The sequence below is a fragment of the Macaca mulatta genome, chromosome 16 (genome assembly GCF_049350105.2).
Source record: "Macaca mulatta isolate MMU2019108-1 chromosome 16, T2T-MMU8v2.0, whole genome shotgun sequence".
NCBI lineage: Eukaryota > Metazoa > Chordata > Mammalia > Primates > Cercopithecidae > Macaca > Macaca mulatta.
In genome coordinates, this window is record NC_133421.1 from 88,060,101 (window position 1) to 88,087,299 (window position 27,199).

Sequence of the window (27,199 nt, forward strand, 5' to 3'; positions counted from 1 at the left end):
AACAGAGAGAGACCCTATCTAAAAAAATAAATAAAATAAATCAAGAAAAAGGAAGGAAGTGGGGCCCAGGGCGGAGAGGCTCAGGGCAAGGCACCTGCCTGGAGGGCACTGGGGGAGGGCACCGGATGGCCTCAGCCTCTGGTCATTCTCAGCCACCTGGCACTAGGGAATGTTCCTGGCCTAAGAAAGGACCTGAGTCTGGCCAAAAAGGGGAGAGAGCTGGGCGCGGCTTGGGAGGAAGGTGGGGCGCTGAGGAGGGAGGGGAGCCCTGCCCTGGTGTGCCCTCTGTCCCGCGCCACACACCCTGCCGGGAAGCCCGGGGCCGCAGCTGCTCGGGCGGCCCGGCCCAGAATAGCCTCCCTTCCGGGCAGGGCTGCCCCGGCCCGCAGCGCCAGCGCCTGAAATAGGGCTCGGCCGGGCGGCGGGCGCCAGGGGCCGCCCCAGTTGCAGGACTCGCCGGGGAGCCGGGGCCCGCGTGCGTGGACCGGGAGGGGCTGCGGGGTGCAGGCCGGGCCCTGGGACGCGGGGACCCGGGTGGGCGGGTCCGCAGGCGGGGTGAGGGCGGGGCGCGGGGCCGGGGCCGGGATCCCGGGCACTGGGCCAGCCCGAGGCGGGTGGAGCCGGGCGCTGACCTCACAGCCCGCGAGGAAGCCCGTCGGGGCCGGCGGGGCTGATGGAAGGCCTGAGGAATTCGCAGCTGGCGGCGCGGCCGGCAGCGTTCCCTTCCCCTCTCTGCGTTGCCCGGCGAGGGAGCCACAGCTTCGCGGTTGTCATGGCCACGGGCCGGGCGTGGGGCTGGGGGACCAGGGGCCACTGAGCCTCGATCACCTTGTCCTGCCCGAGCCAGGTTGGCATGGACTGGAAGAATCCCGTGGCGGTGGGCGGGAGGGGCCGGGGCCAGGGGAGGCCCCGAGGGACCCGGCCGCCCGGCCTGCGCCCGGATCCCGCAGGGTCCTGTGAAAATGCGGTATCTGCCTCCCCACCTCCTGCGCTCACACATGCAGGCCTGGGGCCTGCGGGTCCCGGGGCTCTGAGCCTCTCAGGCCCATGGGCCGCACTGTTGGCCTAGGTGGACACGGAGGCTGAGGGGGAGTTTTCAAGGGGCCTGGCCTCACGCTCTGCCAGTCACAGCCGCCACCCCTCACCGGCCCTCCACCCACCCCTAACCTCCTTAACCTCTCCCGGCCTCGGTTTCCTCACCTATTAACCAGGGATTAGTCATAGCTACCATCCAGGCTTGTTATATTAGAATAATTATGTAATGTGCCGTGTGTACTCCAAACGTGGTCCTCTTTTCCTGTCCCACACCTCCTTCCTCCTGCATCAGGCCTGGGGACAGGGGCGTGCCCATGTCACCCCTAGCCCCCAGGCCTAGAGTCCTGGACACATGAACACTCCTGCCAGAGCTCCCCTCCCCGCGCTTGGGGTTACCTTGAAACCCGCCTCCTACAAGAGGATGGTCGGGCCTATTGTCGGAACCTGCAGGAATCCCAGGCAGCCACCCAAGAATATTAGCAGAGGCCCAGCCTGGCTGGGGTGAGTCAGCCTCTCCTCCCGAATTCAGTCGTGGCTTCAGCTGCCCTGCACAGCTGGGGCTGCGAAGTTGCCAGCAAGAAGCAGCCCCTGAAAATCTCTGGGAAGACCAGTGTGCCCTTGGGGTGGGATTCAGAGCACAGTGGGATGGGGGAGGGTTGAGAAGGGAGTCTTGATCCCCCTTCTCTTCCTCTAGGGGAGCCGAGGCTTGGGACTGGGGAGCAGCCGTACCCCATGTGAGGAAGGGCGGGCCTGACTTACTGTAACTTCCTGGCCCAAAGCCTGATTGTCCTGTGGTTGGGCTGCCCAGCCAGAGAGGCCCCTGGTGTAGGGAAGACTCAGGGAGAACTTGCCTCCCATTGCCAGGGCCCACTGTGTGCATACTGGGGGGCGGAGGGGCTGTGCTGCCGTTGATTTCCTGAGACAGCTAGTAGACCAGATGAGGCTGCCTGGAAGGTGGCTCCTCTTCCCTTAGCAGGTTGAGCCACTACCTAAATGCCAGGTTATTTACAAGAAAAAAAAAAAAAAAAAAAGAGGGGGGGCTCAGCCCCTTTTGGAGGGCATCAGAGCAGACAGTGTTGACTGAGCACTCACTATGTACTACGCCATGTGGACATTTGCTCAATGAACTGTCACAACCACCTAAGAAAACGGGAGCTGTTGTTACCCCCATTGTACAGATGGGGAGCCAATTTAGAGTCCTGGGATGCAAACTGGGTTTCCCCCCGGCTCCCGATCCCCACTCCATCTGGCCTATGAGCGTGGGAACCAGTGTGGCCCGGAAGAGTGGCGGATGGCCCAGCTGACTGCCCAGGTGCCCCCACCCCCCGACCACATGGGCACGCGGCTTGCTCGGTACTCAGCTGACTTCCTGTCCCTGGAAGAGCAGCTGCCGGTATGCTGGCGCAGGGCGGTCCCCTTCCTGTGGTTCAGGTAAGGGCATAACCCCATGCCTTCTTGGCATCCTCCCTTTCTCCTTTCTCAGGCTCTGCAAGTCAGACCCGGGTGCCCCAGAAAGTTGCTTTGGGAAAGATGTTTGCCTGCTGCCCAGAGCTGGGACTGCAGGCCCTGATAGGCGAGGGCTTGGGGCGTAGCTGAGAACCTTCCCTTCAGCTACCGAAGAGCAGACAGGGCTTTCTGTATCATGCTGCCTGATGATGGTGAGGGTGCAGTGACCAAGAGTGCAGGTGAAAGGTCCAGCTCTCCAACCAGGTGGATGGATTTGAAAGGAATTTCTAGCTGGGCACGGTGGCTCACACCTGTAATCCCAGCACTTTGGGAGGCTGAGGTGGGCGGACCACCTGAGGTTGGGAGTTCAAGACCACCCTGACCAACATGGAGAAACCCCGTCTCTCCTAAAAATACAAAATTAGCTGGGCATGGTGGCGCACACCTGTAATCCCAGCTACTCGGGAGGCTGAGGCAGGAGAATTGCTTGAACCCGGGCGGTAGAGGTTGCAGTGAGCCAAGATCGTGCCACTGCACTCCAGCCTGGGCAACAAGAGTTAAACTTTATCTCAAAAAAAAAGAAGAAAGAAAGAAAGGAGCTTCTGAGAGATGGCGTCTCACCTCCCTATCAGATACTCCAGGGCTTTGGAAAGAGCTGGCTGGCTGCTGGGCATCACCTCAACTTTCCCCTAGGTGACATTGCCAAGGAACTGTGGCACTGTCCCTACTTCCCACGCCCAGCTCCATAGCTCCACCTCCCACCCCCCTTGCCTGTAGAAGCTCAAAATAAGCTTTCTAGAGGATGATGTTTCTTGTATGAGGGGTCATCTGAGGTTGCAAAGACTGAAGCTCTTCACCAGAGAAACGCAGGAAGCATCCCGCAGCTAAGTGAGGCAATGTCTGGGGCGCGCCAGGCCATGCCAGGTAGCTCAGAGAGGAGAGACACCCCTGGCTATGCAGCCTGCCTCTGAGCCCTGCTGGTGGCCAGGCCATCTGCTGGACTCCATCCCTGGGCATCTTTCCAGCCTGTCTTCGGTGCTCAGAGCATAAAGTGGCATTTCACTTGTCCCTCTACCTAAGAGCAAGGAAGTAGACCTCTCTTAGGCTTTTCTTGGAAGATGCAAGGAAAGAAAGAATGTTCTCAATGTGAGATCCTACAGGACCACTGTATTGGGTCAAATAGCGTCCCCCCACCAAATTCATGTCTGCATGGAACCTACAAATGTGACTTTATTTGGAAATAGGGTCTTTGCAGATGTAATTAAGATGTACTCCACAGGTCTGGGGAGATCAAGGCCAACAGCATGCTGTATTAGGATGGTCCCAGTCCAACAACTGATGCCCTTATACGAGGGAAGTCTGGGCACAGACACACAGAGGAGGCCACGCGGTGGTGGAGCCAGAGATGTGTCTACAAACCAAGGAGCGAGCAGGTCCGCCGGCCACCACCAGAAGCTGGCAGGGGTGAGGAAGTCATTCTTCCGTGGGGGCTTCAGAGGGAGCATGGTCCCAGTACACCTTGAGTGTTGGCCTCCTGGCCTCCAGAGCTGTGAGAAAATCCATGTCTGTTGTTTGAAGCTGCTGAGTTTGTGGCATTTTGTTATGGCTGTCCCAGGAAAGAAATACAATCACCAAATGTCAAACACAGGGCAGCTGGGAAAAACAAGAAGGAAATGCATGAGGCACATAAAGAAAAGACTTGGAAGAGACCAAGGAGGGACAGGAAGGAACGCTTCCTCAACTTCCTCCTCGCACCCTGACAGGAAGCCAGAGATCTACTGGCTGAGCCTTGGAAGAAGTGGCTACTTTCCCCCACGCAAGAGCGGGTGAGCTTGGATGTCGGATGAATGAGAAGTGTCTGAATCTTGCTAGGTCCTAGGGAGACCCTGTTAATAATAACAAACTCACGATATGGTCTTGTCTCATCCTCACCACAGTGCCTAAAGCAGGTTTTATTGAAATCCCCATGTATAGATTAGGAACAAGGCAGGGCGGTTGGGTGCCTGCCCAGGGTCGCATGCCAGCAGCAGTGATCTGGAACACGAGCCCAGCTTTCCCACACTCTGCCCTTACCACTTGTCCTCTCCTGGTCCAGGGCTCCTGTGCCCATGTCCAGTGCCTTGGTGGGGCTGGGCCAAGAGACACAGTGAGCCCTCTGGCCACAGGCAGGGTCATTGGAGACCTGCTGCCTGGGTTTGGATCCCAGCTCTACTCCTGGTGAGCTGTGTGACCTTGCGCAAGTTACATTACATCCCTGTTTTGCAGTTTACCCCACTGAGAAAATAGGGACAAGAATAGTACGTAACTCATGGAGTTGCTGGAGACCTCCATGAGTCAGTATGTTTCAGGTGCTTAGAATAGTGCTTGGAACATTGGAAGCACAGCCATAAAAGTGTTGTGAAATAAATAAAACCCGCTGGGCGAGAGAGCTGTTTCCTTCACAGCTGCGGCCAGGGAAAGGGCTTCGGGATGGTGACCTGTCTTATTCTTACTCCACAGACACGGAGAGATCAAGGCCAATAGCATTCTCATGCAGTTCTCTTCTATTTCCCATAGAACCCTCAAGACCAGCAAGGGGGGCACCTGAGAACAGAAAGCAGAGTCGCACCCACATCCTGGGCAGGCTGACTCAGTTGCTTGAATCCTGCCTCTAGGGCCAAGGTCACCATTTGATCCTGGTCTGAGCCAGCTTTGTCCTACTGGAGGAAAGCTTGGAACCATGAATCCTGGTTGGTCATCTCCTGCTTGGCTGTTTTGCTCACAATGGGAACCTGGTCTGGAATGATGCACTATCACTCATCGCTCCACCGAAAGATGCGCCCGGTGCACATCCCCAGGACCGTGTTACCCATCATCTTTACGCATGGGGCTCAGAATGCACAGAGCGGTGTGTGCATGTGGCAACGTGTATACACCGTGTGTGTCTGGGAGGTGCTCTCATCATCTCTGGCCGCATCCTGCAGAGGGTCCTGCAGCCTCTACCTGGCTTCTGGCTCTTTATTTATTTATTTATCTATTTTAGACGGAGTCTGGCTCTGTCTCCAGGCTGAGTGCAGTGGAGTGATCTCGGCTCATTGCAACTTCCGCGACCCAGATTCAAGTGATTCTCCCGCTTCAGTCTCGCAAGTAGCTGGGACTATAGGCATGCAGCACTGTCAGCAGTTAATTCGTTTGTATTTTTAGTAGAGACGGGGTTTCTCCATGTTGGCCAAGCTGGTCTTGAACTCCTGACCTCAGGTGATCCCCCGACCTTGGCCTCCCAAAGGGCTGGGATTACAGAGGTGCCTCTTTTAATTGACTCCTCTCTAGGCATCTCTCCTTCCAGCCACAGAGACTGGCCTGATGGTCCCAGGGCCCCAGGTGAAGGCCTCTCTCCTCCCCCACTCAGGTCTGACCAGCTCTGTTTCCATCCTGGTATAGGCACAAGGTCTCTTGCTGCAGCTGGGCTAGTTTGCTGACCACCTCAGCTCCTTCTCTTAGACTGGAGAGGCCTGGAAGGGTGCCCGAGGGAGGGTCTGGGCTGCTCTCCTGGGCTCCTCCCCTTCCACTCCAGGGCTCTGGCTGGAGCCTGGTCAGGGTCCTTACTGAGTTCTCAGCTAAGCCCCAGCCCTGTGACGGCCTGAGGGGTCTGGTGGAGAAGCCCCAAAGTGAGGGCTCCATAGCCTTCCACTGTCCCTCCCCGAGCTTGGGCAGTGCAAGCAGTCTCTGAAGGTCTTCTGGGTAGCCTTCCTTCCGTATGCCCTCTTTTTTTTTTTTTTTTTTTGAGACGGAGTCTCGCTCTGTCGCCCGGGCTGGAGTGCAGTGGCCGAATCTCAGCTCACTGCAAGCTCCGCCTCCCGGGTTCCCGCTATTCTCCTGCCTCAGCCTCCCGAGTAGCTGGGACTACAGGCGCCCGCCACCTCGCCCGGCTAGTTTTTTGTATTTTTTAGTAGAGACGGGGTTTCACCGTGTTATCCAGGATGGTCTCGATCTCCTGACCTCGTGATCCGCCCGTCTCGGCCTCCCAAAGTGCTGGGATTACAGGCTTGAGCCACCGTGCCCGGCCCCATGCCCTCTTGCCTACTTTCCCCAGGTGGCCAAGGGACACTAAAAAAGGCAGTGAATGGCTAGAGGACCACTCTTGAAAGTCAACCTGCCTCCCTCCTGGTGCCAGCTCCTTTCCCTCCAGCCTCCTTTTCATAGAATTCTACAAGAGGAAACAGGTCATCTCCCCACCTTCTCCAAGTTTCCAGAAAGGATGGGTTAGAGGGATTTGGCGTTCTCTGAGGCTTCAGTCCAAACCTTGGACATTGGGCTGGCCAGAGATCTTGCTGGGGTTTCCTTGGGAATCGTATATCCATTGGGAGCACTAGCCCTGAACACCTGGGGCTCCCCACCTGCTAGGAGCTGGGAGGACTCTGGTGTTCCCTGTCATCCCCCAGGGTCTAGGTGGATGGAATGGCAGCCCAGGACTGTTCCCCAGGCTGACCCGGACTCTAATGAGAGCCAAGAGTGGACCTAGCTGTCATTTAGATCCCTGAGGGAGCCTTCACAGTAGCTGCTAAGCGGAGGCCCTGGCAGTGGAGAGGGTTCTCACACGTAGGAGAGGCAGTACTTAAGCAAGTAGCAGTGGAAAGGGCACTGGATCTGACGCCAGCAGAGAGGTGGTCTATTTCTGCTTCGCTCACTACTTATCTGTGATCTGAGGCAAGCCTAACCCTCTACAGCTTAGTTTACTCATCTGGAAAGTGTGGTATATTTTATTTTACCTGCCTTACATCTGAGGCATGGAGGGAGGACGAAATGAGATCACCTATTAAAATGCATTTTGAAAAAACAGAAGTGCTATTTATGCAAACACATGGTACTAAAAATAAAAGACGCCTGTTTGCTTCTGGAAGTAAAAGTTGTGAATGAGGCTGGGCGCTGTGGCTCACACCTGTAATCCCAGCACTTTGGGAGGCCAAGGTGGGTGGATCACAAGGTCAAGAGATCGAGACCAACCTGGCCAACATGGTGAAACCCCATCTCTACTAAAAATACTAAAAAAATTAGCTGGGTGTGGTGGCACACACCTGTATTCCCAGCTGCTTGCGAGGCTGAGGCCGGAGAATCACTTGAACCTGGGAGGCGGAGATTGCAGTGAGCTGAGATCACGCCATTGCACTCCTGTACTCCAGCCTGGTGACAGAGCAAGACTCTCCATCTCAAAAACAACAACAACAACAAAAAGTTGTGAATGAATTAAGTGATATTTTAATGATACAGGAACCCCATTATTTAAAGAACATTTTGTCTTTTGTGCAGCCACAGAGCCAGTGTTTGATAAGTTTCCAGCAAGCATCACCCATTCTGCTAGATTTTGTGAGGAACATAAAAAAGCAGAAGATATAGGGCCTGGTACAGAGTTGGCATTCAATTAATAATCACTGGGCAGGGCACAGTGCCTCAGGCCTGTGTTCCCAGCACTTTGGGAGGCTGAGGTGGGTGGATCACCTGAGGCCAGGAGTTCGAGACCAGCCTGGCCAACATGGTCAAACCCCCTCTCTACTAAAAGTGCAAAAATTAGCTGGGCATGGTGGCACATACCGGTAGTCCCAGCTACTCGGGAGGCTGAGGCAGGTAAATCGCTTGAGCCTGGGAGGCGGAGGTTGCAGTGAGCCGAGATCATGCCACTGCACTCCAGCCTGGGCAACAGAGTGAGACTCTGTCTCAAAAAATATATATATTAATAATCATTGAATGAATAAGAGCGAATTTCTTCCATCTGAGAGTTTACAGTCCAGTTTGGAAGGGGACAGAATGAGTGATGCAGGCTGTACATATAACATGCATTCGGAGGGAGGAGAGGTCTTCAGGGTGTGGGAGGCTTCAGGGAGGAGGCAGGAAAGGAGAAAGCCTCAGTAGAGAGGAAGAACTAGAAGAGAGAATTGGAGGGGCTGACTGGGAAGGAGGGCTAACCCCAACATGGGCTCCCAATCCTAAGTGAGCAGGGAAGTGATGAGTATGGTAGGCAGGGGAGAAGACCACCCTGATGGGAAGAAGTTTGCCTCCTAGTGTGGGGTGGAGTGGGGGCAGAGTAAACGTCCCATTGGGGCTACAGTTGAAGGTTTTTGGAAACCCGGCTTAGTGGAAAATGCCAGGGGGAACCAGTATGGATCCTATGGGGATGGGCTCCCTGTGTACATGACATCATGAAAGCAGTATTTTTAGAAGATGAGTCTGGCATGGACGTGCCCATGGGGACATACCAAGCTTCTTGAAGTTCCCCAAAGTTTCCCTTTTCCAGGCTATTTCCCTGATTCTGAGAATGCCCCATTCTCCCAAGCCTGTGGAAGGAACACCTGCTGTTTTGCCTTAACTCACGCATCACCTCTTCTGGGAAGCCACTAGCGGTCATTTCCTCCTGGGCACCCCCAGCTGTACCCGGCCTACCACTTTAGTTTTACAACCATTCCTTTTTAGGATACTTCTCAGTTTTCACATCTGGTTCCCCTTTCAGACTGTGAGTCTCTTGAAGCCTGGAATATTTCCTGGTTGTTACTTTTGTCCAGCAACAGGCATGGTGGCCAGAGCCGTGTTTCCACCTATGTTGGTATCACCTGGGGCACCTGGGTCAGGCAAGCATCAGGTGCTGCTGATGTACCCGAAAGTTTAGGAACACTGCAGCCCCACCCCTCTCACACAGCCTCATAGGACAACATCTACAAAGAGCATATCATGATATAAACAGCGCCCCCTGGAGTTGTGCAGCACAGAGACCTCCTGGAGGATCCAGGTCCTCATGGATTTAGTTTTTCTTTTTTTTTTCACTTTATTTTCTTTCTCTCTTTCTCCTTCCTTCCTTCTCTCCCTCCTTCCTTCCTTCCTTCGTTCCTTCCTTCCTTCCTCTCTTTCTTTCTTGGCGTGTCACTCTGTCACTCAGGCTGGAGTACAGTGGCACCATCTGGGCTCTCTGCAACTTCTGCCTTCTGGGTTCAAGTGATTCTCCTGCCTCAGCCTCCCAAGTAGCTGGGATTACAGGCGCCGCCACCATTCCCAGCTAATATTTGTATTTTATGTAGAGATGGGGTTTTGCCATGTTGGCCAGGCTGGTCTCAAACTCCTGACCTCAAATGATCCGCCCACCTCAGCCTCCCAAAGTGCTGGGATTACAGGCGTGAGCCACTGTGCCCAGCCGGATTTAATTTTTTATGTCTATACCTTCAACATTCTGTACATTACAGGCGTTAAATAACATTTTCTGTAGGAAAATACTATGATTGGAGATCTGGGGGAGGGGAGGTGAAAGAGAGGAAATATATCTTCTTGTGTAATGTAAATAACGAACTTACATTCTGTTATTTATTTATTTATTTATTTATTGAGGCGCAGTCTCGCTCTGTCACCCAGGCTAGAGTGCAGTGGCGTGATCTCGGCTCACTGCAAGCTCCACCTCGCGGGTTCACGCCATTCTCCTGCCTCAGCCTCCCAAGTAGCTGGGACCACAGGTGCCAGCCACCACACCCAGCTAATTTTTTGGATTTTTAGCAGAGACAGGGTTTCACCGTGTTAGCCAGGATGGTCTCGATCTCCTGACCTCAAGTGATCTGCCTGCCTCGGCCTCCCAAAGTGCTGGGATTACAGGCATGAGCCACCGCGCCCAGTTCTTTTTTACTTTTTTATGTCTGGGTTTGCAGTCTTTTCCTGAGGTTGGGCCTGAATAGTGCTGTGAATACCGGCAGTGACGGTGTTAACTGGAAGAGCCCAAAGTCTTAGCATTCAGAACCCGAATTTCTTTTCTGAAAAAAAGCCTGAAGCCTACAACCCAGCCTTCCAGCCTGCAGCCCAGCCTTCCAGCCTGCAGCCCAGCCTTCCAGCCTGCAGCCCAGCCTTCCAGCCTGCAGCCCAGCCTTCCAGGCCGCTACTGTTGCTTAAGGCTGTGCTGCAATCAGAGAGCTCAGGAGTGGGAAGTCCAGAGTTCTACCCGCTTCTGGGAACAGCCCCCCATCCCCCTCCCGGCACCAGCTTCCACAGGCAAGTCCTCATGACAGTGGGTCAGGCTCACCCGAGGATTTCACAAACGCCTGGCCTGTTCCCAGCACAGCACAGCTGGGAGGGCTCAGTGCTGGGGGGAAGGAGCGTCCTCCTCCTCCTCCTCCCTTGGCCCTGCCGTCCTTCAGCTCAGGAGACGAAAGGGCTGCACATGTCCATGCTTGCCGCCCCACAGGCCCGCGAGCTCGGAACCTTCCCTCCCTGCTGATTTCCCAGCTTTGGCTTAGTCAAGGAACAAGGAGGAAATGTGCTGTCCCACGACCAAAGGAGCATCCAGGCTTGTCTGCCCTGAAGGCCGCTGCGAGAGGTCTCAGAGTCACCTGGGGAGGTGATTATTCAGATTCCAAGGTTGTCTTCAGGCTTCAGATTCAGAAGAGCTGGGTCGCAGTCCAGGAGTCAGCAGTTTCATCCACACCTTGGGGGACTGGCAGTAGGTGGTCCTCTGTGCTTTCAGAGGCCTTGAGGGGCAGAGAGGTGGAGCTCTGGGCAATGAAAAGCGTTTAGCCCGTAGAACCCAGGATTCTAAGTTAGGGCCACCAGCTCTTTCTCTAGCTCCCTGACAATGAAAGAGCTGTCCTTGGATTTGGGGCCTCAGTTTCTCCATCTCTGAAACGGGCGTGTTCGGACCTGAGGGTACAGAGACCAATTGTCCTAGTTTGCCAGACTTTCAGAGCTAAACTGGGACAAGCTGGCCTCCCTGCTGAGGGTGGATGCATGCTGTAATGGGAATGCGATTTGAAGATGCGTCTTCGAGGCACAGTCTATATTTATTTAATTTACATATTTACTTCTTATCGTCTGGTTGCTCCCACTCAACCTCTGGCGGGTAGGCGAGCAGGGCCTTGTCTTGCTGGATCTAGAACAGTCCCTAACCGCGGGCTGTGTTCCATAGAGATTTGCTGAATGAATGAATGAGTGAATGAGTGAGTGACTAGAAAGGGAGGGGGCTGAGGCTCCAAGAACAGGCTCCCTGAGTAGAGCGTGTGTGCGGGGTGGGTTTGCTCCGCTGACCTGAAGGGGGATCTCGGCTCCCCTGGGACAAGAAAACTTGATCCACTCACGGCCGGGAAAGAGTCCAGGCTTTCTGAGCAGCCGCCCCTCGGAGGGGTCAGTGACCCCCGGTGACGAACGCCTGACTCCCCCCTTCCCCCACGCGCCCAGGGCGGCCTGGTCCACCCTGTCTCCTCCCTCTCCCGCCCCCCACCCCAGGGAGGTGCGCCTGGCAGCCTCCCGGCCGAATTTCCTGGCACTGGGCTGAGAATAAACAGCGCTCTCCGCCCGTAATCCCGTTGCCCCGGCGACCGCGCTCCGCGGGCGGGGGCGTGGCGGGGGCGTGGTGGGGCGGGGCCGTACCCGGGGCGCACGCTTTGCAGGGCGCAGCGGCGGCGGCGGCGGCGGAGATGCGGGCCCGAGAGGTGCCACCCCCCGTGCTCGGCGCGGACATTCTTCGCATAGCTCCGCCAGGGCTCCCGCGGTGTCCGGGAAGTGACTCTTCCTGGCAGAGGGCGGCCTCGAGGCGACGCGCCCGCCCGCCCGCCAGCCCGGCGGCCGCCAGATCGGGAGGGGAGTGGGGGCGGGGGAAAGAAGGTGCTCCCCGCACTGGGGCTCCTGTCACCCTCGGCCTCGATCGTCCCTGTCCTGCCCCGCGCTCCTGGAACCGGAGTCCCCTACTCCCTTACCCTCTCGACTGCCTCTCCGCCCAACCCCCGCCCGGTACCCCTGCGGTGCCCCCTCCCAAACATCCTTACTCATTCCTAAGACTAGGACACATCGTGCAGGCTGATTTTCCATCGCTGGCTCCCCTGTCTGAGGCCTCCTTCCCTCCCTCCCCCAGAGCAGGCCTTAGATTTCCCATTCTTGGCTCTAGCCTCAGGAGGCCTGCCCTAAAACAGCACCACCGGAGAGAGGATAGGGCCTCTTGGGGTGGAGTCTTACAGCTCTAGAAGCAAGGTAATAGGGCTGGGAGCGGGGATTTCTCCCCTTTCTGTTGGCCGGGGACCCTCAGCCTTGTTTTTAACCAGGCCGAGGCACGAGTGCCTGCTCAAGCCGGGAGGAAGCCGTGCGCTGCCTGCAGGACACTTGTCAGCACATCTGGGAGCCAGAACACCCCCCTCCTCCCGCAGCCAGGCCGGAGGACCCCGCACTAAGTCCCTTAGAGGAGGGTGTCTTCCCTTCTGAGGATTGAGAAGTACACAAAGACTTCTGTTACGGGGTATGGGATGAGGAGAGAAGGGAGCGCGTGCTCAGCAGAGTCAGCTGGGGGAGAGATTCTCTCCTGGCCTCGCCACCAGCTTGTTGTGTGGGTTTGAGCATGTTGCTTCCCTTCTCTGGGCCTCAGTTTCCTTGTCTGCAAACCCAAAGGGTTGGTCCAGTCTTATCTGAAATGGAAAGACACACCAGGCGCGGTGACTCACGCATGAAATCCCAGCACTTTAAGAGGACGAGGTGGGCAGATGGCTTGAGCTCAGGAGTTAGACAGCAGCCTGGGCAACATAGCAGGATCCCATCTCTACAAATAGTACAAACATTAGCCAAGTGTGGTGCTGTGTGCCTGTAGTCCCACCTACTCAAGAGGCTGAGGTGGGAGGGTCGCTTGTCCTCTGGCAGTTGAGGCTGAAGTGAGTTGTGATCCTGCCACTGCTCTCCAGCCTGGGTGACAAAAAAAAAAGAAGAAGAAGAAGAAGTGGACAGACAGAGGAAGGTTGGGATGGGCAGTGGTCTGGAGGAGGGAAATGGGTCTTCTTGCCTCTGCAACTCCACAAAACCAAGGTTCAACCTCCCTGGGGTGGGAAGGGAGAACTACTTCCTCCCTGGCCAGAGAAGATCAAATTCTTTTGCTAGCATTCTATGAACACTGGACACCCTTGCTAAACAGCTGCCTTCTGGGTCAAGGACAGGGACCCAGTGGCTGGGCACAGTGGCTCATGCCTATAATCCCAGCACTTTGGGAGGCTGAGGCTGGCAGATTGCTTGAGTTTAGGAGTTCGAGACCAGCCTGGGCAACATGGCAAGACCCTGTCTCTACAAAATATACAAAACAAATTAAAAATAAAAAATAACTGGCCGTGGTGGTGTGTGCCTGTAGTCCCAGCTACTCAGGAGGCTGATGTGGGAGGATTACCCAAACCCAGGAGTTCAAAGCCGCAATGAGCTATGATCGCATCACTGCACTCCAACCTGGGTGACAGAGAGAGACCCTGACTCAAAAAAAAAAAGGTACAGGGACCCCAGCTTTACGGTTCCCTCATGGCTGTTATTCCAGTGGAAGGGGAAATCTGTGCAGCTGAAGGTGGTGGTGGCTGCCCAGCAGACCCCAGGCTGAGGAAGACCCATCATCCTTCTGGAAGGCACAGGGGAACCACACCCCACTGGGCCCCCTCCCCTACACTTGTGCTTTGGGAAGGTGGCCCTACCTGGGTCTGCATTCCCAGCCTGGAGTTCCTTCATGATGCCTCTGGTGTGGCTCCCACATGCTCTGTCCCCTCAGCCGCCTCATGCCTGGCCTGGCCCCCACTTCTCGTCACTTCAGGTCATTTTCTCCAAAAGTCCCAGGAAATAGGAAAGAAAATGACTTTGTTTATTTACTCTCTATTGCCTTTTGGACGCCGATTCCCGGAGCAGTATATCGGGTGCAAGGGGGCCAGGAAGAGGTTCTGGTATTTGTGTCATCTGAGACAGATGAGGGCCCACGACTTGGGGTTAACACTCATTTCCCAGCTGTCAGGTTGTGGGGACTGGAGGAGAAGGAAGCATGAAAGGAGAATACCTCAGAGAAGGTGGTTTTGTTTTTGGTTTTGTTTTTTTAAATTGAGACAGGGTCTCGCTATGTTGCCCAGGCCGGTCTTGAACTTCTGGGCTCCAGCCGTTAGCCCACCTCGATCTCCCAAAGTGCTGGATTACCGGAGAGAAGATGTTTTTTGCTATTCCAATCCTGTTTTCCCCGTATTCCCAAGTGGTGTGCCCTTGGCCAGGTTGCTTAACCTCCCTGAACCTGAGTTGCTGCCCCTACTTAGTTGACAAATATTTACTGAGCACCAATCTAGGCACCAGAAGTGACCAGTCCAAGTCCTGGCTCACATGGGGCCCATGGCCGTGTCGGAGAACATGGGGATGAGAACACCTGCCTTGTGGGAGCAGGTGGGATGCTTAATCCAGGTAACCTCTAAGTGCCCCTTAGCGTTTAAATGACAGTGACTAAAAATAGATGGGCTGAGGGGAGGATCCCTTGAGCCCAGGAGTTGGAGACCAGCCTGGGCAACATAGTAAACCCTGTTTCAAAAAAATACAGAGATTAATAGATGGGTGCTTTTTGGGAGGAGGGTGATCCTGTCTGCTGCTCAGGTTGGGGACCCTAGGAATGAGGAAGGGAAGCAGGCATGGGGAGCAGTGGCCAGGAAGCCCCTGAATGCCTGGGGTCCTGTGGGGGGTGGTGGGGCTCCACCTGCATGCAAGATTTGCTTCAGGACCACCCCTCCTCCCACTTCCAGTGAACCTGGCTTGACTGAGGTCATAGGTCACCACCAGGACCCCATGTCTGGGCTTTCTCGGAACGACTCCCTGCCAAGGAACCAGAGCGCCTCTAATAGCCTGGAGCCTCTAAAAGCTTTGACCACAGCTCAGCTTGCTCCCTGCAAGCCCTTTGAAGCGCTTCCTTCGAACTTGCTTTGCATATTCTGGTCAGATCTGAATCAGACTTGCAGGAATTACCCCTCTCGGTAACAGTCTAGGTGGCTGCCTTAGCTTGTCAGTGACACACGGGGCAGTCGTGCTGACGTAAGGTTGAGAAAGGTTGAGACGTATTCGATTCCAGCGAGGGGGCAGAGCCACCACCCTCTGCAGCTCTCTTCCTCTTCTCCGATGCAGAGTGTGGGTGTGGGTGAAAGAGAAAGCAAGCACAGGGGGGCGGGGGTGGAGAAAAGGCTCAAGTCATGTTTTTCATTAAAAAATAGTGCTCTTTATTATAAATTACTGAAATGTTTCTTTTCTGAATATAAATATAAATATGTGCAAAGTTTGACTTGGATTGGGATTTTGTTGAGTTCTTCAAGCATCTCCTAATAGCCTCAAGGGCCTGAGTAGGGGGGAGGAGAGAGGACTGGAGGTGGAATCTTTATAAAAGACAGAGTGATTGAGGCAGATTGTAAACATTATTAAAAAACAAGAAACGAACAAAAAAAAAAGGGGAAAAAACCACCCCAACACACAACTGCCCTGTCCAGCCCAATACCTGACACAGAATACTTTGTGTTTGTTTAGTTGCCCCCCAACAAAAAAACAAAACAAAAACAACAACAAAAAACCTGTTCCAGGTAATTCCATCGCTGCTACATTCCTGTAAGTTGTCACTGATCAGTGCTATGGCAGAGCGGGAGCACCCGGGGTGGCAGCAGTCCAGCCTCTCCAATGACCTCCAGCCTCCCCCACCTAGGCAGGAGGGAGGGCTGTGCAGGGCTGGGGGCAGTGGGACCTGGTGGCTCTGCTCTGACCACGAGGCGCCTGACTGGCCAATACTTACTGGGCTAACATTCCCAGTGCTCAGCTGGGAGGCATGGGTTTCTGCCCCCTCCCCACTTCCCTGGCTGTGGGCTGGCTGGGTGCCCTCCCGCGAGTCCCTCAGCCTCTCCACACATCCAGGCTGAGTATGTGGCTTTCCTATGCTGGGTCCCTCTCCATGGGACAGGGAGCATTTAAGGCGAATCTCTTAGCCAGACATAGTCAGGAGGCACAGAGCAGAAACCCGTCGTCTCTACCAGGGGCCTGGGGTGAAAGATGTCCCATCTCCTCCATCCTCCCACTCCATCCACCCAGGTACAAGAAGGTTTAGTATGAGTAGGAAAAGAAGACCAGCTGACCAGCCCATCCATCCCCTCCAAATGTTGCTTCCCCCTTAAAACGGAGGAAGGGCCCTGGGCTCTCAGGCACCAGGTAGACTTTGGAACCTGTGTTTTCGGTGGCTGTCCCGGAGGAGAGGATGTGGGGCACCAGGATGGTTCCCTTCAGGTCGCCCCAAGCCCTTCTCCCCGGAGCCAGGGAGAGGAGCATGCCACCAGGATCCTCACCTGGGGTTGGCGGGGGGTGTGACCATTTCCTTAGCCAGCCCACAGCCCCGGGGCCCTCAGGATCTCTCTCTTCCACCTTTCCCAGGCTCCACAACCAGCTCAGGTTTAAACCAAATCAAAGAACAAACAAGTTCCGTTGGAAAATTTGAAGATTCCCTGGCAGTTCTCATTAGTTCAGCATTCCCCAAGTGTCCCGTTTGGAGGCAGAGGGGAAGTTGAGGAATTGGAGGAGAATCCACTCGTGGCTACTATCGTCCCACCAGGCCAGCTGGCTCCTCCGGAGAAGCTGGAGACTCAGGTGGTACTCCCCCTTCCCTCCAACATATTCCAGGTCCGCCTGCCACATTCTGCGGGGGGGGTGGGGGTGGGGCAGAGGGAGGGGCCTGTCCGCCCTCTTTCCCCCCAGCGCTACAGGACTCTCTCCTGGCTGGCTTCTTGTGCTTGTGCCATGTGCCATGGAGGAGAGGGGACGCAGGCCCCTCTCCCGACCCATGCCCTTTGCGCCCTTTGCCCCTTAAAGCGGGGCATCGTACTGGTCCAGGAACTCCCGAATGGGCCCCGGCAGCTGGGTGACTTTCTCATAGGAGTCCAGGTGGCCGTTGACGGTCTTCCGACAGAGATGCTGAAGAGTGGCCACGTTGGAGGAGAGGGGCCGGCTCAACACCAGGGGGATCTTCTCGCCCCCGGAGTAGATGTAATAGGCTCTTCTGGGGGGACTTCCAGGGAGTGGCTGGGCAGACGGCTGCTCGGGCACCTCGGAGGAGGGTTCAGTAGGTGGCGAGGGGAAAGAGGGGGCTCCAGGGGGCGGCATGTAGTGGTGCACCAGCTTCAGCACGCAGTCGAAGCGGGGCACAGGCTGCGTGCTCCGGGGATCGCTCTGCAGAGAGAAGCTGCCCCCCTCACACTGGATGCGCAGGTTCTTGGTCCCAGACTGGGTCTTGACGCTGAGCGTGAAAAAGTGGCGCTGGTCCGAGCTGTCGCGAATCAGAAAGGTGCCAGCGGGCTCGGCGCTGAGCAGCAGGTTCGCCTCGCCGCCGGTCACTGCGCTCCAGTAGAAGCCGCTCTCCTGCAGCTTGCGCACTGCGTTCACCACCAGCTGGTACTCGCTCTTGGAGCTGAAGGTCTTGAGGCGCAGGCTGGTGTCCAGGGGGCGGCTCATCCCGGCGGCGGGAAACTTGCTGTGGGTGACCATGGCGCACGGAGCCAGCGTGGATCTGCGCGGCGGCGGCTGCAGCTGCTTCGCGGCCTCCGCACAGCGGCCGCTACTGCATCCCGGGGGGCTGCGGAGAGGAAGGCGCGAGCGCGTGATTGCCCGGAACCCTCCAGCGCGCCCGGTCCGCCCCGGCTCCCCTGCCTCCGCCGAACGACTGGGGCACCCACTGCCCCGGGGGCCCTCGCCTGGGCCCGCGCTCCGATCCAGACGCCTCACTGAGCCCGCACGGCTCCCGCCCCTGCCGGCAGGGTGGCCCCGGGCAGCCCCTTCCTCAGCGCGCACTGCAAGGGTGCAGCGTGGGAAACTCGCGCGCGTAAGTTGGGTCTCCAAGAGAGTGGCCGGGTGGGGAGCAGAAGGGCCCCCGGGACCGTCTGGGCGCCGCTCAGTCCAGTGGCCCCAGGCGGTGTGGACGGAGGGAGAAACCCGAGGCACGGGGATAGGGAGGGGACAGGAGAAGCCCGAAGTCCCCAGCCCGAGTATTCCGGGAACCTGGAATCTCCGGCTTTCATCCGCTCTGCCCCTACCCAGTCCCCTCCCTGCCGGGAATGACCCGGGAAGGGGAGGGGAAACCGGGAAAAGCTCCCGGGACTGAGCGAGACCCCTCCCCACGCCGCACTCCTCCTTCCTACCTGGTCCCGAATCGAAGTCTCCGTCCTTGGGGCTGAGCCCCCTCGGGTCCCCAAGGCGAGGCGGCGGCGAGGCGGCCAGCGGTGGCCCGCGCTGCGCCCAGATGTTGGCGACCGTGAAGTCCACAAAGGAGCCTTCGCGCGCGCGTCCCTCGAGCTTCCCCTGGGCGCCCGCCCTGCCCCCTGCGCACCCCCGGACCCACCGGGAGGGGACCAGGCAAGGGGCCGCGGCAAGGGGCCGCAGCAGGAGCCGGGCCGGGCGGGCGGCGGGCGGCTGGCTGCGTACGGAGCCGGAGCGGCGGCAGCGGCGCAGGGAGTCCAAGTCGGAGCCGCCGCGGAGGCCGCGCTCGCGGGTATATAGGCGGCCGCCGCGCCCCGCCCCCCGATTCCTGGAACTGCGCGGCCGGCCTTCTTGTAATGTTTAGTCACTACTCGCAGCAGAGAAAGGCTGAGCGCGAAGGGTGAGGGAGGGGCCGCGGGCGCCGAGGGCGGGCCGCGAGCAGGGGCAGGGACCGGGAGGGACGCGCGCGGAGACAAAGCGCGACGAGAGGCGGCCGAGGCGGCCGGTGGGCGCGGCGCCAGCCCCGGCGGCGCGTTCCTGGCAGCGGCCCCTCCCCGCCGCGCTCCGCCCCCAACTTCTCATTCACACTTTCCCCCCACCCCCTTCCCTTCTAAGAAGGCCAATTTCTGGCAGAGGCGGGGGCGCCGCTTCGGGAGCGCGGGCAGTTCTAGGAGGCCGACCAGGAGAGCCTCCCGGTTCCCCTTCCCCTTTTCTTGGACCCCGCGGGGACACCCCCTCGCCGCCACCCGGGCCTCCCCGAGTGCCCGATTGCGGGTCCAGGCGGCCCAGGCCAGTCAAAAGGGAAGTGGGGTTACCCCACAGCCAGGCCACGGGGCTGGGGTCAGACCCGGGAGCCGGAGGTTGGAGACGTGCGACAGTCACCTGCGAGCAGGTCCCAGAGGGGAGACCCAGGGTTGCAGGGGACGCCCCTGCGTGGCAGCTACCCAGCCTTGGCCCACTGCCAGGTTCTTTGCCAACCCTGACGCGAGTGTGGAGCCCCTCTCCCCTCCCATATAAAAACGCTTTTATGCACTGGGGTCTGCAAACCGACTTGGTCCGGTGTGGGTTGGGCCAGGTGCTCTCGGCGGGGCTGGAGAGCTCGAGGGGGAACGATGGCCCCAACCTACGGCCCGCGTCCGCCAGAGGGCGCCCTGGGGTCTCCTAGGGGAGTGCAGTTTGGTGCTGCGCGCCCCAGGCCCCGGAATAGGCGCGCCAGGGGTCTGCGGGAATGGCTGTCTCCGGAGCTGGAAAGGTGGCCGAGAAGGGGGAATTCACATCCCAGGCTGGGGTCAGACCTGGGAATAAAATTGTAGCAGGACAGAATTTCCGGAAAGCAGTTTTCAGGGGTTCAGCCTACTGCCAGATGGCCCACACCCCCGGGATGTGCCCCCACCCCCTGGGATGTGCCTCCCTGCCTCTCTTGGGGTGGAGGGAGGACTGGCGGGGAGGGGGTAGAGGGGAGGAGAGGAGGTGATTGAGGTGAAAGATTGGTTTGCTATTGGTCACGTTGGCACTGATGTAGATAGTTTGGGCTTGGAGACCTGGGGCCAGCCTTATGAAGGATGGCAAGTTTTGTCATCTTGTCCCCAAATGGGCTGTGTGGTGCTGGAGACATCCGAGAGCCGCCTCAGTGGCATTTAGATCCTCACCTCTCGGGACGCAGAGGCTGTGGGCCTGGGGCCCTGTGCTCTTCCCAGATACCAGGATAGTGAGGTACTGAAAGGGAAGGAAGAGGCTGCCGCCAGGGACTGGGAGCTTGGGATTCCAGAACCTAGAGCTGGTCCTTTCGCGGGTCCTGGAATTGATAGGTGCGCACTGCCTTTGCCACGGTATCCTCAGTCTGTGCCATCACCTCTCTCCAGCGTGTGCTGGGGACTCAATGATATTTGGACAAGACACACAGTTTATCTGGGATTCTGTTTTGCCATCTGTAAAATTGGAGCCAGAACCTTTTCCTTCCCTTTGGCAGGCTGAGGCCAGAGGATCACTTGAACATAGGCATCCAAGACCAGCCTGGGCAGCAAAGTGAGCACCCCCATCTCTGTAAAAAATAGAAAAAAAAAATAAGCCAGGAGTGGTGGCCTGTGCCTGTAGTCCCAGCTACTTGGGAGGCTGAGATGGAAGGATTGTTTTAGTCAGGGAGGTCGAGGCTGCAGTGAGCCATGATCGTGCCACTGCACTTTAGTCTGGGCAACAGAGTGAGACCCTATTTAAAAAAAAAAAAAAAAAAGGGCAAGGGGCCGTGGCTCATGCCTGTAATCCCAGCACTTTGGGAGGCTGAGGCGGGTGGATCACGAGGTCAGGAGATCAAGACCATCGTGGCCAACACAGTGAAACTTCGTCTCTATTAAAAATACAAAAATTAGCTGGGTGTGGTGGCACATGCTTGTAATCCCAGCTATCTGAGAGACTGAGGCAGGAGAATCGCTTGAACAAGGGAGTCAGAGGTTGCTGTGAGCCGAGATTGCACCATTGCACTCCAGCCTGGCGACAGAGCTCTGTCTCAAAAAAAAGGGAAGAAAGAAAAAGAACCTTTTCCCATAAGAGATTTGAAATTTAAGGCCGGGTGCGGTGGCTCAAGCCTGTAATCCCAGCACTTTGGGAGGCCGAGGCGGGTGGATCACGAAGTCAGGAGATCGAGACCATCCTGGCTAACATGGTGAAACCCCGTCTCTACTAAAAATACAAAAAACTAGCCAGGCGAGGTGGCGGGCGCCTGTAGTCCCAGCTACTCGGAGGCTGAGGCAGGAGGATGGCGTAAACCAGGGAGGCGGAGCTTGCAGTGAGCTGAGATCCGACCACTGCACTCCAGCCTGGGTGACACAGCAAGACTCCGTCTCAAAAAAAAAAAAAAAAAAAAAAAAAAAAAGAAATTTAAAAACATGAAAAAGATTCTACACATCAAAGCATGATAGAAATAGAAGTAACCCAGTTCAACTCTCCTTCCAGACTATTAGGAGAGCAGAGGAGGAAACTGGTTTATTCAACGCATTTCACAAATATTGCTCCATGCACCAGGCACTGGGCTGGGCATTGATCTATAATGATAAGTAGGACCTGGTCTTTGCCCTCACAATGCTTGCAGGGTAATGAAATGGATTCTCCTTCTCTCTGTAATCAGTTCATTCTTTTTCTCATCCATTCAGTGTTACGTGGCTGCATGACCATACACTTCTGGGCAGAGCCCAGTGGAAGACAAGGAAGACTCAAGGAATAGCCCTTGAGGTAATGGATGAGAAAGTGCTTTGTAAATTACAATGCTCTGACACAAGTCAAGTTCATTCATCCATTCCATAAACCCTTGCTGAGAGCCTGCTTTTGCCAGGCACAGGGCAAAGGGCTGGAAGACAGAAGTGCTGGGTGAATCCTGCAGGGGGAGATGGCTGAGGCAATCGACATGGGGCCCCCAGGTGATGAGTATAGTAGGAGGTACGGGGCTCCCTGCCTACTGACTCAGGAGATCGAACTGTTGTTCGGGCTCTATCACCCAGTAGCTGTGTGACTAGGCAATCTGCCTTGCCAGCTGTGCCTTGGTTTCCTTATTTGTATAATGATTGGAGAGTAGTACCTACCTCATTGAGTTGTCTGAAGCTCCCACATGCAAAATGCTTAGAGTGGTGCCTTGCATATAGGAAGTGCTCAATGCATGTTAACTGTCATGACTTTGAAAGCACTGGGGAGGCTTCGAGGAAAGGGAGGAGTGAGCTGAGCTGCTGCAGCTTGGGTTCATATGGTTGGCTATGGATGTAAGCTGCCTCGTTTTGGGGAACCATACAGCTCCTATGCAAGACACATTCCAAAAAGCTGCTTGTCTTGAAACAGGTCTACCGGACACCAAGCTTCTTTTTTATTTTTTTTTTTTTGAGACAGATTCCCACTCTGTCACCCAGGCTGGAGTGCAGTGGTGCCATCTGGGCTCACTGCAACCTCTGCCTTCCAGGTTCAAGTGATTCTCTTGCCTCAGCCTCCGGAGTACCTGGAATTACAGGCATGTGCCACCATACCTGGCTAATTTTTTTGTATTTTTAGTAGAGACAAGGTTTCGCTATGTTGGCCAGGCTGGTCTCAAACTCCTGACCTCAGGTGATCCGCCCGCCTTGGCCTCCCAAAGTGCTGGGATTACAGGCGTGAGCCACCGTGCCTGGCCTTCCCTTTGGCATTCTAATCTCTCCCATGGTTTCCCATCGCTTTCTGGATGAATCCAGACTCCTTGGTGCAGTGTGCGTCCCACGCTGCTCTGTGTCAGTTTCATCGGCCGCCACTGCCTCAGCGCCTGGGGCCTCATGCTCCAGCTCCATGGAGCTCCAAGCTGTCCAGAAGGTTCTACCGTCCTCAGTCCTGGGTTTCTGTACATTTGCTTCCCTGTCTGGGGACAGGGAGGGAACTACCTTCCATACCTTGGCTGATTTCTATTTTTCCTTTAAAATTTGGCAGATAGGTTGGCAGATAAGCTGGGCACCGTGGCATGTGCCAATAATCCCAGCACTTTGGGAGGCCGAGGTGGGAGGACTGCTTGAGCTCAGGAGTTTGAGACCAACTTGGGCGACACAGTGGAGACTCCATCTCTACAAAAAAATTTAAAAATTAGCTGGATGTGGTGGTGCATGCCTGTGGTCCCAGCTACTTGGGAGGCTGAGGTGGGAGGATCCCTTGAACCCAGCAGGTAGAGCCTGCAGTGAGCTATGATTGTGCCGTGGCATTCCAGCCTGGAAGACAGAGACCCTGTCTCAAAAAAAAAAAAAAAAAAAGACAGATACTCTAAACTTCCAGGTAGCTCTTTTTGCATTAACCAAAATGTTCTGACTAGATCTCCAGCGAGGATCTTGGGGAAACAGACTATATTTGATTTTTTTTTCTTTTTTTTTTTTTTTTTTTGAGGCGGAGTCTGGCACTCTTGCCCATACTGGAGTGCAGTGGCCCGATCTCGGCTCACTGCAAGCTCCGCCTCCTGGGTTCACGCCATTCTCCTGCCTCAGCCTCCCTAGTAGCTGGGACTACAGGCGCCCGCCACCTCGCCCGGCTAGTTTTTTTTGTATTTTTTAGTAGAGACGGGGTTTCACCGTGTTAGCCAGGATGGTCTTGATCTCCTGACCTCGTGATCCGCCCGTCTCGGCCTCCCAAAGTGCTGGGATTACAGGCTTGAGCCAACGCGCCCGGCCGATTTTTTTTTCTTTTTAAGACTGGAATCTGGTAGGTAGAAATAATCTTTAAGTCAAGGATGATGTTGACTTCTTCTTTCCCTTGTTTTCAGAGACCACAACCTGCTTTCTTCTAGAGTAGTTTTTGGTTTTCCCTGCAGGGCTCAGGAGCTATACAGATGGGGTAGAGGGTGTGAGTGCTGGGAAGCGCCATCCATGAGATTACGAGGCCTGTTAATCTGAAGACAAAGGGAATGAAGACAAAAAAGTTTCTGGAAATGTGGGCAGAGACACCTGGGCCTTTACAGGGCACACTCCAGAGCTGTTTCCAGGCAGGGACCCCAGCAGAGAGAAGCCAGAGCTGGGACGCAGGCTTGCTTGCTCTTATCTTCCCTCCGCTGGGGGGGTCGAGGGGAGATCGGGCCCCTCTGCTCTGCCCTCCTGATTTCCCGTCTAAGGGATTTAGGAGACTCTCGCCTTTTCCTAATCTCTCCCTTTGCAGAATTTCTGCGAAGTCACAATCCCATTTCCAGGCAAAGGTGCTTGGTCATAAAGATAATAAAGATATTCATTCATGATGGAGGGGAAGTACACAGTGGTTTCAGCCGCCTGTAGGGCTCCACTTACTCATGGTGTGTGACAGATGCTGAACCCTTCCCCAAATCTCATGGATGGGAAGGAAACCTGGCGCCACGGGGTGGTCGCGGGAAGCCGTGGCATGGCTTGGTGAACACAGGCTTGCCAGCCCGGGGGCGGATGCTGAGGTTGCCATTGTTGGTGGCTGCATCTGCAGCTGGATGGGTCAGGATGCCGGCCTCAGACCACAGCATTGCTAAATGCCAAACCCGAGGTCTCCCTGTCTTTAACACTGCTGGGCATTCTACAGCACGAGGAGGCAGCCGGGGCTGTACTGCCCAGGGCCTGCCTTTGGCTGTGCGTCTTCTGTCTGTGAGCTAGCCTGCCACACCTGGGGATACACGGTGGGGAAATCAATCAGCTTCTCTCCCTTCTAGAGCTTCAGGTCCGGCATTGGTGTCTAGAGGCAAGGGGAGGAGGGACGGAGGCCTCTTCCTTTCTGTCGCCCTTTCTCTTGGCCAATTTGGAGGAGATGGTGGGGGAACTGTCTCTCATCTGACCTCCTGGAAGCCCTGCCTGCTGCTCCAGTGTGGCTCTCCCAGGGCTGAGGCCTGGAACCTAGGGCTGGGCTACCTGGAGTGCTCAGCTCTGCCACACCCCAGCCCTCCTGGGCTGCAGCCCTGGCTTTTTTCTTACCCACTGGGATGGCCCGTGGGAACTAACCTTGCAGCCTGCAGGACTGTGGCCCAGATGACCTTTCTGGAGCAGGGAAAGAGTGCACAGGTCTCAGACCAGGTTGACCCTGAGCCCTCTCTTTCCTGCTTCCGATAGGGGCAGGCCAAGGGAGGCAGGGACAATGGCATTCCTGTTTGCAGGCCTTTGTTCCCGCCAGGAGGGGCCCCGGAGCTAATAAAAAGGTTTGTGGCTCCGATGTCTAAGAGGCAGTGGAGGAGTTCTTTCAAGCCTGACATTCCGAGCCCAGCCGGCCTCTGGCATTTCCCAGAAAAACTTGGAGGAGGGGAGGGGAAAGAAAACACTTGAGGGGCCCACCCACCTACCCACCGGCCGCCTTCTCGGATTCCTCGTTCCCTCTGGGGATTGGGCTGGGCCTGAGTGCCAGGACCCCTGCCCTGGGGCCCATTCCTCCACCCACAGAGGGGCCCTGGGGAGTGTTGAGAGGGTGAAAGCGGGGAAGGGGGGTGACGATCTAGGAGGCTGCAGAGAGGATGAAATGTCGGGGGCGCAGTGAGAAGGGGAGGAAAGTTCCTTCCCACTTTGTCCAAGAGGAATCCACATCTGCTCCAAGTTTGGAGTTGGAGGGTGGGGAGTGAGGAGTTAGCTCCTAGCCAATATCTCCTCTGACCCCAAACCGACAAATGCTGCTCTGTCCGAGGCTGGGGTGGGAAGAGTTTCTATTTGCCCTGAAGCAGCTGCGGGAACAGACATCAGGGCAGCAGGGCAGTTCTGGGAAGTGAAGCTGTGGTGAACCATCTGGGCGGCAATGCAGAGGAGGCAGTGCCCAGGAGGGGGAGAGCTCGGGAGGGGTGAGGCGGCCAGGCTGTCTCTGGGAGACGTGCCTCTTGGGATGTCCTGGGCCCGGGCGCCCTTGGAGCGGCAGGAGCTGGTGGAGGAGCAGGTGAGTGCAGCCGTCCGGCTCGCCCTGCAATACTCCGGTTGGGCTGGCTGCTGGAGCCAGGTGGGCACAGTCGGGTGCCCTGACTCTCATGGGGCTCTGCCTCACGACCATGGTGTGCCTGCAGCCTCTGGTCAACCTCCTGCATCCCGGACGCAGGCTTCTTCTGAGCCCCTCACCGTCTGGGAAGTCCCTGCCTCCTCTGCAGTGTGAAGCACACCTGGTGTGCACTTTGCCATGTACTGATTCTTGGGCAAGTTCAAATAGAAAATGATAGGCCGGGCCCAGTGGCTCACGCCTATAATCCCAGCACTTTGGGAGGCCAAGGCTAGTGGATCCCCTGAGGTCAGGAATTCAAGACCAGCCTGGCCAACATGGTGAAACCCTGTCTCTACTAAAAATACAAAATTAGCTGGGCACAGTGGCACATGCCTGTAATCCTAGCCCCTCAGGAGGCTGAGGTGGGAGAATCACTTAAAACTGGGAGGTGGAGATTTACAGTGAGCTGAGATTGTGCCATTGCACTCCAGCCTGGGCGACAAGAGCGAAACTCCGTCTCAAAAAAAAGAAAAAAGTAAAAGAAAAAGAAAAAAGAAAATAATACCCTCTCTTTGGCTCCCAAGATCCTGAACCAGCTTCGAAGGCAGAGAAGTGGGCTAGGAGTGGGGCTGGAGCCTCCACCAAGCACAAGGAGGTGAGACTTTAAGGCGTCTAAGGTGAAAATGGGGCAGCCATCCCCACGTGTTCCTTCCTCCCTCCCCCTTGCCCGCACTGTACTCACTGGGCCTTAGGTTGGTGCTGTTCAGAGTTTCTTAACCTGGAGTACATGAACTGCTCCTTCCCAGGTTTCATACTCCCCCAACAGCCACTCCCCCGATAATTGCAAACAAAATGCTGGCAGAGGGTCAGGCCCCTGGGGGCCACAGGACCTGCCTGGAGTCACTTCTTGTCCCTGCAACACTTGTTTTTTGTTTGAGACAGTCTCGCGCTTTCTCCCAGGCTGGAGTGCAGGGGGGACAATCTCGGCTCACTGCAACCTCCGCCTCCTGGGTTCAAGCGATTCTCCTGCCTCAGCCTCCTGAGTAGCTGGGACTACAGGTGCCCGCCACCACGCCGGGCTAATTTTTGTATTTATGATCCGCCAGCCTCAGCCTCCCAAAGTGCTGGGATTACAGGCATGAGCCACCACCCCTGGCCTCAAGTAGATATTTACTAAGCACCTACTGTGTGTCAGGGATTGAGTTAGGTGCCAGAAATTTATCAGTCTGGGATCTCATGGAGCTTAGATGTTTTTCCAGAAGGACAAGATTCTTCCAGAATTATATCGGGATTGATTAATTTTGACTGTGCCGCATACTATGAAGAAGTCCCAGGAGCTATGTGAGCCTATTATGAGGAG

General features: G+C 56.2%; 1 protein-coding gene and 2 long non-coding RNA genes across 3 annotated transcripts; 2 read left to right on the plus strand and 1 right to left on the minus strand.

Annotated features, from left to right (window-relative positions):
* Positions 1-2,094: 2,094 nt before the first annotated feature.
* LOC144336003 (uncharacterized) lies at positions 2,095-3,936 on the plus strand. Its single transcript, XR_013407393.1, has 2 exons — positions 2,095-2,466; positions 3,761-3,936. It is a non-coding gene; the product is annotated as an uncharacterized LOC144336003 (long non-coding RNA).
* A 13,097-nt stretch (positions 3,937-17,033) lies between these two features.
* On the minus strand, positions 17,034-18,719 carry SOCS3 (suppressor of cytokine signaling 3). Its single transcript, NM_001194326.2, is given in 2 exon segments — positions 17,034-17,833; positions 18,396-18,719. A coding segment is annotated over 1 exon segment (678 nt). The 5' UTR covers positions 17,746-17,833; positions 18,396-18,719; the 3' UTR covers positions 17,034-17,067.
* A 372-nt stretch (positions 18,720-19,091) lies between these two features.
* Positions 19,092-24,177, plus strand: LOC106994149 (uncharacterized). Its single transcript, XR_013407396.1, has 4 exons — positions 19,092-19,418; positions 20,423-20,478; positions 21,600-21,678; positions 23,753-24,177. It is a non-coding gene; the product is annotated as an uncharacterized LOC106994149 (long non-coding RNA).
* The last annotated feature ends 3,022 nt before the right edge of the window (positions 24,178-27,199 follow it).